Consider the following 13,961-nt stretch of genomic DNA (forward strand, 5'->3'; position numbering starts at 1 on the left):
CACTCCACGCGGGGTGGGTTACTCGCGGTGGAGTCCGCGGTAACCCAGTTGGAGCCTGAGGTGACCTCTTGTGGACATATACGGAAATGCACTCGAGAGGCGCAAGAAAAAAAATCAACACACTGGAGCACTCCAAAGCAAGCCCCGCAAATTCATAAAGGCTCCTCCCCGCTCTTTCTGCGAAGATCCGCCTCCATCCTGCATCTCGGCGGTTGACTTTTTTCCCCTTTGATGACTCGGCCATCGGCCAGCCCGGCCTGGCGTTTCCCAGAAGGCCCAGCGCCGGGAAGGGGTTTGCAGGTGCTCCGTCATCGTGCGGCCCGACGCGAGTCCGCGCTCGTGTGCAGGCCCGGCTCTGTTCCTGGTCTCCGGTGCGAGGGTTCACGCGAGGCCCCGGCCTCGGTCCCCGGACTAGGCCGCGACCCCGGGCGCCATGAAGCAGGAGGGCTCGGCGCGGCGCCGCGGCGCGGATAAGGCGAAGCCGCCGCCCGGCGGAGGGGAACAAGAACCACCGCCGCCCCCGGCGCCCCAGGATGTGGAGATGAAAGAGGAGGCGGCGGCGGGTGGCGGATCAACTGGCGAGACCGATGGCAAGGCGGCGGCTGCGGCGGCTGAGCACTCCCAGCGAGAGCTGGACACCGTCACCTTGGAGGGTAAGAGAGCCCGGGCCGGGGACGTGCCATTATCACGGGTGACAGCGCAGCGGTGATCCACCCTCTCCTTGGGATGCCAGCGCAGCCTCTACCACCTTGACTTGAGGATTCCTTGCGATCACCCAAAATGCCTGCCCCCACTACCCTGACACTCCCGACCCCAGCCCGGATAACTGAACGTTTTCTCTAGGCTCAGGACTCCTCCCTTCGCACACACCACCCCCCACTGGGGATTGCATCTAGAAGTAGGTCTCACTGGGCCCATAGACTCTTCTGAGTTTTCTCCTCTGACCTTATTACTCCATTTACATCCCACCGGACTGATTCTAGCGACCCCAGTGCACGATTGATCTCTCTAAAAACCAGTGTCTGTATTTATGTTTGAAGGGGGTCAGAATGACGCCAAATACTGGCCCCTGCATTTTAAGAATGGTTTCTGTTGTCTTAACTACTTTTAGCAAACTCCCCTAACTCCCCCTTTCTACCTAGTATCTTGCTTCCTTGTTGCTGTAATTGAGGTGCCCAAACGATCCCATTGCTCTTTTTGTTTTCCTGCAAGCACTTACTCCTACTCTGTTTCTGAAGAGTTTAAACACATTACACACTCCAACTTTTTAGGTGTCGGATGTGTGAGTTCCTAATGTTCACCTTCCACGTAAACTATATACCAATCCCATTTCTTTTCTCCTAGGTGCCTGTTCCCTGTTTCCTATCATCCTCTTGTTCCTCCAAGTTCATATTTCACTTTTCCTACTTAGAGCATCCTGTCCGCATTTGGAGTGGGTAGAGTGAGAGCTTCCCACTGTGACCCTGGTGCTCTTTTCTGGTTCTGGATCAAGTAGGACCGGACTATTTATCGGGTTTTCTCTCTACTTAACTGCACGAGAAACTAGCTCGAAAACATTGAAATAAGCAAAGTTAGGCTCCTGGGTGGTGCTTTGAGGATGTGGTAGCGCTGACTGCATCAGCTTCTACTCTGAAGTTGGATAGCAGGCTCAGTGTCTAATAAAGATCATTTTACATGAAATAACGATAGTCAACCAGTGGCAAAGGTGCCATTCAGCATTACCTACTGGGTATATACATATGTTTCTTATAAACATTTTAATATAAGAGGTCTAAAGTAGGGGGGAAAAAAACCCAACCGTGGTTGACGTTATTTCCTATGAATTTTTGAGCTGCTCTCCCATAATTGAGATCAAGTTTATATATACAGTTTGGAACAAGGCATAACTAAATACAGATGATTTTGTGTGCCTTCATGCAACGTATCCATAAACAAAGCATTCAGTGTATTCCAGAAACATTTATTGAATAACTGATATAATGGCTAAGAATATACGCTCTGGGATTAGTTTCCTCATCTCTATAAGTGCAAGTAATAGTACCTACTTAATTGGGTTGTTGTGAAGATTAAAATGTTTACAACTGTGCCTAATACGTGGTGAAAACATAGTAAAATCCTCCATAAATATTAGCTGTTATTATTATTATATCGTTAATGTGACCCCGGCACCCTATGCTAAAAATACAAAGGTAACTGAGAAACGACCAATTGATTGCATTCCCTTATTTCTGGATATTTAAGTTGTGTCTATTTTTCTCTGTTACAAATAGCTTTGCAGCCGTCATCTCTGTGCCCAAGTGTCTGATCTACCTCTATAATTATTTCTTCATTAGAGATCCCTGAATTGAATGGGTATTTACGTTTGTTTTTAAGGTTTTTGGTAGTTACTGTCCAGAAAAACTGTACTGATATACATTATACGAGCAGAAATGTCTTGCTCACCCCTGTACTCTATATGTTATCATTTTTTAAACACCACTAGAATGGTAATTGAAAAATGTTTTCCCTTGTGATTATTTGAATACTAGTGAAATATACTTTTCACGTCTGTTATTTGTCATTCCTCTTTTTGTATTGTCCATTCATGTTCATTTTTATTTATTGTAATCCTTTATACGAGCTCCTTGTTGAAAAACAATATGAATCTCTGGTCACATGTGTTGCAGATATTTTTCTTTTGCTTACAGTTCTCAGAAGAATTTTAGAAGTCTTTTCCTATTTGACGATACGCTAAATCTCCACGTGTTTTTGTTTTTCATTGTTTTTTTCTTTTTTCTGTCACCCTCTACTCCTTCCCCCACCCCAGCTTTATTTTTCTTTGTCTCTTGATTATGTCTTAAAATCAATGTATGGCATCCATAACTATTGCTCTTAGGGCAAAAGTGGTGATTGGCCACATCCTGCCATTTGTAAGAGGCTCCCTAGGACTGCTTGGCTGGAGTGGCGGGGGGTGGGGGGAGTAGGAGTTGGAATTAACATTTTTCTCCCCTTGTCCTCCACAGACATCAAGGAGCACGTGAAACAGCTGGAGAAGGCAGTCTCAGGCAAGGAGCCCCGGTTCGTGCTGCGGGCCCTGCGGATGCTACCTTCCACATCACGCCGCCTCAACCACTACGTTCTGTACAAGGCTGTGCATGGCTTTTTCACCTCCAACAGTGCCACTCGAGACTTCTTGCTACCCTTCCTGGAAGAGGTAAGTGAGTCAGGCCAGGGTGAAGGGTGCAGGCTTGGCTTGACACACACATTCCACCCTGTGTAACTGTTTCCTATCCTGGAGACCTGTCTTGTTACCTGCCATAGCAGAGTCATGAAGCAAGACAGCCCCTCTTAATACTCATTTGCCCTCTAACAAGGCGACCATCCTTCTGCCCTGTAGAGTCATTCTTCTGAGTCAGGAAGAAGAGCCAGGAATCAGGACCCTTCCAGCCACACTCATTTCCCACCACCCCCAACAGGGGGCCTATTCCACTGCCTTTTTGCCTCCGAAGCTTCACCATGAAGGATGTGTAGAACAGTGGTTAAGGGACTTCCCTGGCGGTCCAGTGGTTAAGATTCCTTGCTTCCACCCCTGATTGGGGAACTAAGATCCCACAGATCCCACATGCCACATGGTGCGGCCCAAAAAAAAAAAAAGCAACAAAAAAAGGAACAAAAGAACAGTGGTTAAGAGCACAGGTTTTGGAGGGGGTGCTGAATTTGAATCCAAACTCTACCATTTGGTATCTGTGGGACTTGGGCAAATGACCTAACCTCCTTGTGCCTCATTTTCTTCATTTGGTAAATGTGATGAACAGATTTGGGGGGGGGGGCGAGGAGGAGGGGGAAAGCTCTTAGAACAGGGTGTGGCACAGAGTGCATGTTGATGAAGTTAGTTTGCTGGTGGTAGTGGTCTCCATGCCAGGAGAAACCTCTCCTTTTCCTTTCTGGCTGTAAAACTCCCCTTATCATCCATGATACAGTTCGGGTCCTGCCCCTTCTCAAACCTCACTGGCCCTTCAGCCACCTTCATCTCCCTAAAATCCTGTATGCTTACAGTCTGTTTCATAGATGTAAAAACTCAGAATATCCTTGAGGTGGACAGTGAAGACTTTACTGTCTGGGAAAAAGGAAAAGCGCCCCCTCTCCCAGCCCCACCTGGAATGTTTTTAACCTTTACATCTCTAAAGTAACCCACCATGATCGTCTTTTGATCTATTACACATTATTCCAGTTTTGGTGACTAGATCTGAAGGTAAGTACTATGTATATGTCAATTTCTCCCCAAATTCCTTTGTTCCCACCAAAAAAAAATTTTTTTTTGTTTCATTATTCTTTTTTTTTTTTTTTTTTTAATTTTGGCCACACCGCACGATTTGCAGGACTCAGTTCCCCAACCAGGGACTGAACCCAGGCCACGGCAGTGAAAGCCCAGAATCCCAACCACTAGACCACCAGGGAACTCCCTGACTCATTATTCTTGATCTCATCTCTAGAATTATATCCCTTTATTAACCCTGCCTGATAGAATTCACAGTGGTTCCAAGTATGGTGGTTTAATCTCTACTTAGATTGTAGGCTCTCCGAGGGGTCCTTACATCATCCTTTCTGTCCACATTATATTCTGTAAGGATGTTATACTCCTGTAACCCTTTTCTGTATTTATTGTATTGCCAGCCTCCTTGACTCCCTTCAGAAAGAGACTGTGTCATCTTTATTTCTGAACCCCCAGCACCTAGAAGAATCTTGGCGTGTAGTAGACACTTATTAAATATTTGTTGAAATACATAGTGAGTGCCTAATAAATTCTTGGTTGATTGATCTGACTGAGCTCTTCCACGGTAACTCATGTCCTCTCTAGCCCATGGACACAGAAGCCGATTTGCAGTTCCGTCCCCGAACAGGAAAAGCTGCGTCTGCTCCCCTCCTGCCTGAAGTGGAAGCCTACCTCCAGCTCCTCGTGGTCATCTTCCTGATGAACAGCAAGAGCTACAAAGAGGTAGCCGGGGCCCGTGCAAGTGACGGACGCGCCCCAGGCGGGGTGCGGGCTTAGTGGGGGAGGGTGCCTCTAGTGAAGAAATAGACAATCGCTGGGTTATTAACTGTCCCCCAGGCTCTTCCTCCGTGTGGGAATGCACCCAGCCCCACATCCGGGGAAGACCCCTCAACTCCTGCTCAGGCTCTGGGAAAGGGCTGGCAGTGGCCACTCTGTACCCGTCTGTGGTGCGATCCCAGTATAGTGGATGCTTTCGAGAAGAGTAGGTCTGGAGACAGAAATACCTGGGTTCAAATCCCGTTTGTACCTTAGGCACATTAATTTCTCCCAGCTGTGTGTAAAATGAGACAAACTGCCCACCTTACAAGATTATTGTTAGTATTAAATAAAATAATATATTTTAAAAATACTTAGCACAATGATCTGCACGTAGTAAGCTTTCACAACATTTTAATAAATGGTAGCTATTATTATGAAACTGAAAGACTCCATTTTGGATAGCACTCTTCTACCACGCCTTCCAGCCGGGGCCAGCTCCTTTGTCAGGCTTAGCTGCTGTCCCAAGAGCATGCCCCAAGAATGACAGGTCTCCTCAGTCCTCTGTTTTGTGTTTTCCTTGCTCTGCCACTGGTTGGCTTTCGTTTGGTTGGTTTTTAGGAATAATTCACTCCCTTGAAAGTGTACAACTCAGTAGTCTTTGGTATATTCACAAGGTTGTGCAACCGCCCTCACTATCTAATTCCACACCAGTTTAATCACTGCCCCCACCGAAAAACGCCATACCTATCTGTAGTCACTCCTTGTTCTGCCCTCACCCCAGCCCAGTAATCTATTAATATTTTGTGTCCCATGGATTTTCCTATTCTGGGCGTTTTATCTAAATGGAATTATATAATATGTGCCTTTTGTGTCTGGCTTTTTTTTGTAGCATGATGTTTTCTAAGTTCATCCATGTTGTGGCATATATCTGTACTCTGTTCATTTTTATGGCTGAGTAAAATTCCATCCTATAGATATACCACATTTTGTTTATCCATTCATTGGGTGATAGGCACTTGAGTTGTTTCCACGTTTTGGTTATTGTGAATGATGCTGATATGAATGTTCGTGTGCAAGTTTTTATGTGAACGTGTGTTTCCAGTTCTCTTGGACGTATGCCTAGGAGGGGAATTGCTGGCTCCGTGTTTAACGTTTTGAAACACTGACGCTTGATTCTCTTTTGGCTGCCTCCCCAGGCACAGAAGATCTCTGATGACCTGATGCAGAAGATCAGCACTCAGAACCGCCGGGCCCTGGACCTTGTGGCTGCAAAGTGTTACTATTACCATGCTCGGGTCTATGAGTTCCTGGACAAGCTGGATGTGGTGCGCAGGTACTGTGGCCAGCGGTCTGGCTCGCGGCCCGTGGGGTCAGAGACACGGTCAGGCACTACCACAGAGCTGTGGACTTGCAGGGGGCTGTGGGCTGGTAGATGTAACGTGCCCAGCAGGAAGTGGGGGTAATGGGTGTGCAAGGGTTTGAGAGCGAGGGTTTGAGGGCGAGGCTGAGACTAGATGAGGAAATGGAGACGACCACTGGCCTGTTAAGTCCTGTCTCCCAGGCTCTTCCCTTCACCACACGTCAGGGGAGGACTCATTAGTGGGTCAGAGGTGCAAGCAGGTTCAGGCCGGAAAGCCTTTCGCTCCTCTACTTGAAACCTGCAGCGGCTCCCCGTTTCCCTCAGGGAAAAGCCAAAGCCCTCGTGATGTCAGCTTATAAGGCCCCACGGGGTCTGGCCCCCGTTACTGCCTCCTTGACTTTATTTCCACTGCTCCCCCGACGCTGGCCGCCTCGCTCTATCGCGGGCACGCCAGCGCACTGTTCCCTCGGCCGAGAACGCTCTCCTCCCTGCCTCTTTCAAGCCTCTGCTTAACTGTTACCTTCTCAGCGAGTCCTACGCTGACTGGGCTGTTTAAAGTTGCAACCCCATCCTCCTCTCCTTCTGCGGTTCCCGTCGTACTTACCCTGCTTTCGACGTCACCCCACCACCTTTTGTTGAGCTGCATGGTACGCTTATTCATCCTGATGGCTGTCTGTCTCCCCCCACTAGAATGCAGGTTCCCTGAGCAGAGTTCTGTCCTTCTGTGCACCTGGACTAGTGCTTCATTTGTTGAGTATTCAGTGAATAACCAGAAAAGCAGTTTGAGTCACTTTTTTAGGAATTGAGAGAATGGAGAGGTCAGAGGCAGCTTGAAGAGTTGTTACGTGAAGGCTTTGACCTCCCGGTTCTTTCCTTCTTGAAGCTTCTTGCACGCTCGGCTCCGGACCGCCACCCTGCGGCATGACGCGGACGGGCAGGCCACACTGCTGAACCTCCTGCTGCGGAACTACCTACACTACAGCTTGTACGACCAGGCCGAGAAGCTGGTGTCCAAGTCTGTGTTCCCCGAGCAGGCCAACAACAATGAGTGGGCAAGGTACCTCTACTATACAGGTGAGCAGGGCCCGGCCCCCGGCCGGAAGGTGTCTCGGGCTCACTCGGTGCAAATTTGCTAAGAAAGTGGTGCCCTTGGTGCATAAGAGCGCCCATTTGGCACTCTGGTTTGCGGGGGGCCGGAGTTTGGATCACACCATCCTCTTGATCAGTTCTCTTCTTCACACCCAGGGCGCATCAAAGCCATCCAGCTGGAGTACTCAGAGGCCCGGAGGACGATGACCAATGCCCTTCGCAAGGCCCCTCAGCACACAGCTGTCGGCTTCAAACAGACGGTGAGCGGCAGTTCTCACCCCTTTGACCCCCTTACTTGTCTCATACCATGTTAGTGCCGCTTCCCTATCTGAGGAGCCCAGGAGGTCCTTAATCTTCTTACCCTGAAGGTGGCATCGCATGTCTGTTTGCACGTGACGCTGTTCAGGGCGCGTTAGGCAGACGCTACCTGTACCTCGGGCAGTTTCTGTTTCCAGTATTCTCCCCGGTACGTAGGTTTAGAATATTCCTCATTCCCCAGAACCCCCTGTAGTCATTGCGGGTGAGGGCCTGGATTGTGTTGATAAACCCCAGGCTCTTACCTGGTCCCTCACATGCCCCTTCGGGAGCAGTGTTGTCTGTGGCCAGGGAACCCAGAGCTCTCCCTAAGGCTGTCTGACTCAGGTGGAGGTAAACCTTGGCCGTGGCAAAGCTGTCAGTCACCAGGTAGTTTTTTGAGTACTGACCTTCACGTTAGGCACTATGAGGGATAGAAAAGAAGAATAAGAAATGGTACTTGCCCTCAAAGAGATAGATAAAGAACATTGACTCAGAAAGGCTTGACGGCCTGTGTAAAGGCACAGAGACTGGTAGCCAGAATTAGGACCAGCTTTCCCAGCTACAAACCTCTGCTCTCACATTAACACATCCACCTCCTAGTGCCCTTGAAAGAGAGCAGGGTGAGCACGTGCAGTGATTAGCTCAGTGTGGTGGGAGGTTTGTTTTGTTTCAGTTCAGAAGTTCAGAGAACGGCAGATTCAGTTGTGGTCAAAGTAATCTTAAATAGTTAAATTTGATCTGAGTTTTGAAAGATGGGTAGAATTTTCATAGAAAGGAATGGCTTTCCAGACACATGGGGTACATTGCACAGTGAGAGATTGCTTTTACAACGTAGGACACACACTAAGGCTTCTTCAAAAATTCACTAAAAATACAGGTAATTAACATGTAGGCTGTGTCGTGCACCAGGGAGAGGTCTCGTGGGGTAAAGCAGTGTTTTCAGACCAGGTTTTTACTGTGGATGGGTAAGGTTTCACAGTTTTCTGTGGTGGAGCCAGGTCGCCAGAAGAAGGAGCAGAGGGCGCTGGAGTACGGTCTTTGACCTGTAGACTGTTGGCCAGGGAGCCAGGAAGGAGGTGGGAGGGTTGCCTGAGAGGGGAAGGGGCAGAGTTGGGGAACTTGCCACCCAGAGAGACTTAAGCAAATAGGCGATGGGCCAAGGCCTTGAACAAGGTAGGAGGAGTGGGATAGAGAGCCCACATGGAGAAGCCAGCTTTAAGTAAAAACAGGGAGAGTGAGAATGGGTAAAGAGAGACATCGAATTTAACTTGGAGTCCACAACAGAGCATGTTGAAAGTATCCATCTGTAGAAAATCCACATTCTCGCCTTGGGTGATCTCATTTGCCTTCATGGCTCAGCTGTGACCTCCATGACGCTTCACCAAAGTCCGTTATGAACTGTCTTAATCTGCTCGGGTTGCTATTACAAGACTGGGTGGCTTAAACAATAGAAATTTATTTCATCACAGTTTTGGAGGCAAGAAGTCCAAGGTCCGGGTGTCAGCATGGCTGGTTCTTTCGAGGGCTTCTCTTTTGCTTGTAGTTGGCCACCTTCTGACGTCTTCAAATGGTCTCTCCTCTGTGCACGTCTGTATCCTAATCCTTCTTATAAGAACCCCAGTCGTATTGAATTAGGGCCCACTCATATGACCTCATTTTACCTTAATTACTTCTTTAACGGCTCTATCTCCAAATCCAGTCACATTCTGAGGTACTAGGGGGTTAGGGCTTCAGCATATGAATTTGGGGGTTCACAGTTCAGCCCATAATACAAATTCTAACCCCTTTCATGAAGCCAGACCTGCAAATCCGACTTCCCACCACGCATCTCTGTGTAGAGACTGCCTGATTCCTCACCCTCAGTTTGTCCAGACAGGCCCTTCTGGGCACCCCTCACCCGTCCTTCCTCCTGCCCTCCTGATCCAGATAGGAGCCGCCGGGCCATCTTGGACTCCTCCCCACACCCCCTTCACCATCGCTGAGTCATCTGTTGATTTGCCTCCATGGCTTTTGTATTCATCTCCTCTCTGATGTTACCAGTGCCCTTGTTCAAGCCGCTGACCCTGCTGGTCGCCATCCTCCCCTCCACCAGCCCAGCTTCCGCACAGCTGCCTGACTCAGCGGAGCTCCAGGCCCGTCTGCATGGCCCGGGAAGCTCGCATTTCTCCCCATTGCCTGCCCAGTAGAGTATTGTAAGTCTTGAGAAGTAGGCAAGCCAGGTATTATTGTTGTTGTTAGGCCCATTTTAGGGAGGTAGAAACCAAAGACTCAGTTGCTCAGCGTTTCCTAGCTAGCAAGTACAGCCTAGCTAGTTCTGTCTCCAAACTCAGAACTCAGCCTGGCATTCAAAACCGCACGTCCCCGGACGGGCCCCCGCTCATCTCTCCAGGTGGCCCCACACACACCCCCTCCAGTATGCCGGCCTCTTCACCAGCCTGTTCCCTTGTCTGAAACGTCCTCCCTCCTTTTCTGCTTCATCAGAATCCTTAAGGCATGTGTTAGCTTCTGCCGTCGGCATGGCTTTCCCCTCACTCGTGGGGTACGCCGAGGGCCAAGGGACAGGGCAGCCTCGTGGGTGTGGGTGGAGGAGCGAAGGAAGGGTCCTTGCCCAGGGGTGGACACCATCAGCCACCACCCATTTTAACCCCTTACCTCCCTCGTGACACTTGCTGTCACGTGGTTTAGCTGTCTGTGCTCCTGTCCCTCCTGCTTGGTGGGAGGCTCCGTAACTGCTGGGCATCGTCCCCTCCACCGTAGTCGTCCTTGCACGGTGCTGAATCCACGGGAGGCGCCCTTGAGAAATACCCACAGTGGTATTTGGAGGAGGAGGGGCCCGATTTTCCAGCCAGCCGGCTCACTCGCTGAGGTGCTGCAGGCCCTTCCCTGAGCTGCTGCCTCTACCCAGATAACTAACTTTACACATAGTTCACCTCCCTAGCGGCATCTTTGGCTGACTCACATTCCATTGCCTAGGCCTCTCGGCCCTGCTTCCTCACCATTTCTGAGCCATAGAACCTACCCATCTGCCTGTACTTTAGAACTTTGCCATTTCAGGGCGCTGTGCACCGATTGGCCAGATGAAATGCAGCTGAGGACCTGGTGTGGCCAAAGGGTCAGAAGCTCACAAGGCCTGTCTCCCAAGGCAGAGCTTCAATTCCACGCCCAGCACAGCTTGAGGATTTTTTTCCTCTCTCTGTGGGCCTGGTCCCAGTGCCACGTTCCCTCTTTCCCTGTGTGTCTGACTGAATTGAAGCCCCATTTCATTCTCTTCTACCACCCGGTGGGGCTCCCTGCCCACTGTGTTCCTCTGTCGCACTCTGCCAGGTGCACAAGCTTCTGATTGTGGTGGAGCTGTTGCTGGGGGAGATCCCGGACCGGCTGCAGTTCCGTCAACCGTCCCTCAAGCGCTCGCTCATGCCTTACTTCCTTCTGACCCAGGGTAAGGGCTGGTCCCCTCCCAGAGCTTGCCGGACCCCTGGCACCGTGGCCCCTTTTTTGTGTGCACCCTGTGCAGCATCTGATCCACTCCTCTCCCCACTGCAGCTGTCAGGACGGGAAACCTGGCCAAGTTCAACCAGGTCCTGGATCAGTTTGGGGAGAAGTTTCAAGCAGATGGGACCTACACCCTCATCATCCGACTGCGACACAACGTCATCAAGACAGGTGTGGAGCAGCGTCTGAGGGGCCCCTGGCAGAGCAGGACCCGGACTAGGCTTCTCCAGGGGCAGGGACAACCCTGTGGGCGCCTGGGCGGGTGACGGGTCTGTGCCCGCCCCATCCTCCCCACGGCTCCTTCCTCTCCCAGGTGTGCGCATGATCAGCCTCTCCTATTCCCGAATCTCCCTGGCGGACATCGCCCAGAAGCTGCAGCTCGATAGCCCAGAGGATGCAGAGTTCATTGTTGCCAAGGTGGGCCTGGCTCGGGGACCGCGGTTGTCACCTTCCTGCCTTATTTCAGAGATGGGGGTGGGAGGAGGTTGACCAAGGAGGGAAATGGGTAAAGCAGTGGCATAGTCTTTTCAGGGAGCGCCCGTCTTGCAGTGAAGCCAGGAAGTTGCCACAGAAAGAGAGAGGGTGTGTGTATGCAAGTGAGTGTGTGAGAGATCAAGGAGGACAAAGAGATGGGACAAGATGTTCTAGGACTTAGAAGATGGACTTTCTGGTGACTCTTCCTACCTTTGGGGCCTGCAGGCCATCCGGGATGGCGTCATTGAGGCCAGCATCAACCACGAGAAGGGCTACGTCCAGTCCAAGGAGATGATTGACATCTATTCCACCCGTGAGCCCCAGCTAGCCTTCCACCAGCGCATCTCCTTCTGCCTGGATATTCACAACATGTCTGTCAAGGTGCGGAGCCCTGGGCTGCAGAGGCGATGCTTGGCAGCAACGTGCCCCCCTCCACACCCACGGGTTCCTCAGGGAAGACTGGCTTGGTTTGGGGCACAGTTCCCAGACGATCTCTGTAAAACCACTGGGTGTCCGGAAGGGGCAGAGGACTGCTTGTGGGACCACAGCACCTTCCCTTTGCTCTTCAGGGGTCTGGTTGCCAGGGAGGGTCAGACAGGGATTCAGAGCGCAGTGTTCTGGATTTGGTTCCAAGTTTGAGTCATTTACCTTCTCTGAGCCTGTTTCTCCTTCTGTGAAGCTGGTAATGAGGTGTTACCTGCCCTGCCTGCTTCGCAGGGTTGACAGGATTACATGAAATCACTGTCTTGGGGCACTTAGCGAAGTCTGAATTGTGTAAAAGGTAGGGCTGCCATCTCATTCCACAAAAGGCTCTTAAGCTCTTACCCTGTGTCAGGCGCTGGGTTAGGTGCTGGTACTGTTGGGCTGCCGATTTTTTTCCTGCTCTCTTCCCCCAGGAAACCAGGGATATAGCTTCACTTATAACCAGGCAAACGCTGTGCTCTGCTAGACAGGAAAGGCCCTTCGTGATCTGGTCCCCGGCGTCCCTGGCCTCCCCCCCACCCAGGACCTCTCCGCCGACCCCCCTCCTCCGCCCCAGTTGGCCCCAATGAACTCAGGCCGGGCCAGCTCACACCCTGAGTCCTCTGCCTGCAACGCCTTTCCTCCACTCCCACAGCCCGTCCATTCTTCGTCTTCCTTCTCACTGCCAGTCCCTCTCCCGGCCCGATCAGGAGGGTTAATCATTTATACCTCTGGCTTCTTCTAATTCTCCATCTTCAGCACTTATCCTGTGGTGTTGTAGTAATGAATTAGTCTCCATGCCTGGCTCCGCCACTGGACTGAACTAGGGAGTGATCACCTATCCCGCGCATACCCTGGCGCCTGGCACGCAGGAGCACGATGAGTGGGTGTTACATTGATGCCTCCTCTTCACCTTGTTCCTCTCTCTGTTGTGCTTCAGGCCATGAGGTTTCCTCCCAAATCGTACAACAAGGACTTGGAGTCTGCAGAGGTAAGCTGCCTTCTGCTTCGGGTAAGACTGAAAGATCAAACTTCCCTCTAGAAAGGGGAGAGGGGAGCTTTCTGCAAGGGCTGGGGCAACTCCGAAGCTTGGGCGGTCTCTGGCCCTGGGTGGAGACGGAGTGAGAGAGCCCGACCTGTCCTCAGCAGCCCGGCCCTCGCCCCCTCTGTCCCCAGGAGCGGCGGGAGCGGGAGCAGCAGGACTTGGAGTTTGCCAAGGAGATGGCGGAAGATGACGATGACAGCTTTCCTTGAGCTGGGGGGCTGGGGAGGGGTGGGTGAGTGGGGACTGGCTCTTTATCCTTCCCCATTGGGGGTCCCTGCCCAGGGAACCGGCCCCTTTTCCCACACGCTGCACACAGACTGCATATGTGCAGGGGCTGAGGGGTGCAGGGAGCCAGTCACCCCCACCTCATCCCAGGGCCCCTCCCCAGCCGGTGACGTAGCACACGTGGGCAGGAGGGCGAGCAGGCAGCCTCCCCAGGGCAGGGTCCTGGCTAGCAGTGTGGGCAGCAGGATGGGAGGGACTAGCCCTGTGCTCTCCTCCAGGGAGGAGGGCACTGGAACTGGGACATGTGTTAGGTTGTATGTTTTTTGAAGCTTCAGTTGTGATTTTTAAACAATAAAAAGTTCTCCAGGACCCTTTGTGCATCAGTTAATTACTCTTATTTCACTCCCACATGTGCAACGTTAACAGGCCCAGAGTTTTTTCTGGCCTGGGAGGGAACGCAGCTAGGAGAGGCAGAAACCCACGAGGCATCGTTCTGATAGCAGAGC

The 13,961-nt window shown here is 51.2% G+C and overlaps 1 protein-coding gene across 2 annotated transcripts; it reads left to right on the plus strand.

The window, feature by feature from the left end:
• The first annotated feature begins 237 nt into the window (after positions 1 to 237).
• On the plus strand, positions 238 to 13,824 carry PSMD3 (proteasome 26S subunit, non-ATPase 3). 2 transcript variants are annotated; one of them, XM_027094841.1, is made up of 12 exons: positions 238 to 653; positions 3,003 to 3,193; positions 4,838 to 4,975; positions 6,208 to 6,344; positions 7,255 to 7,445; positions 7,617 to 7,720; positions 11,082 to 11,196; positions 11,301 to 11,420; positions 11,563 to 11,666; positions 11,949 to 12,104; positions 13,126 to 13,176; positions 13,362 to 13,824. In XM_027094841.1, exons 1-12 carry the CDS (start codon positions 434 to 436, stop codon positions 13,437 to 13,439), a joined length of 1,605 nt encoding a protein of 534 aa, XP_026950642.1. In that variant the 5' UTR covers positions 238 to 433; the 3' UTR covers positions 13,440 to 13,824. The 2 variants fall into 2 exon arrangements, with proteins under 2 accessions (XP_026950642.1, XP_026950640.1); XM_027094839.1 differs by having other exon boundaries at positions 271 to 653; positions 13,126 to 13,197.
• Positions 13,825 to 13,961: the final 137 nt, after the last annotated feature.

This window comes from Aethalodelphis obliquidens, unplaced genomic scaffold (assembly GCF_003676395.1).
Source record: "Aethalodelphis obliquidens isolate GAN/ISIS:26980383/991018 unplaced genomic scaffold, ASM367639v1 scaffold89, whole genome shotgun sequence".
NCBI classification, from domain to species: Eukaryota; Metazoa; Chordata; class Mammalia; order Artiodactyla; family Delphinidae; genus Aethalodelphis; species Aethalodelphis obliquidens.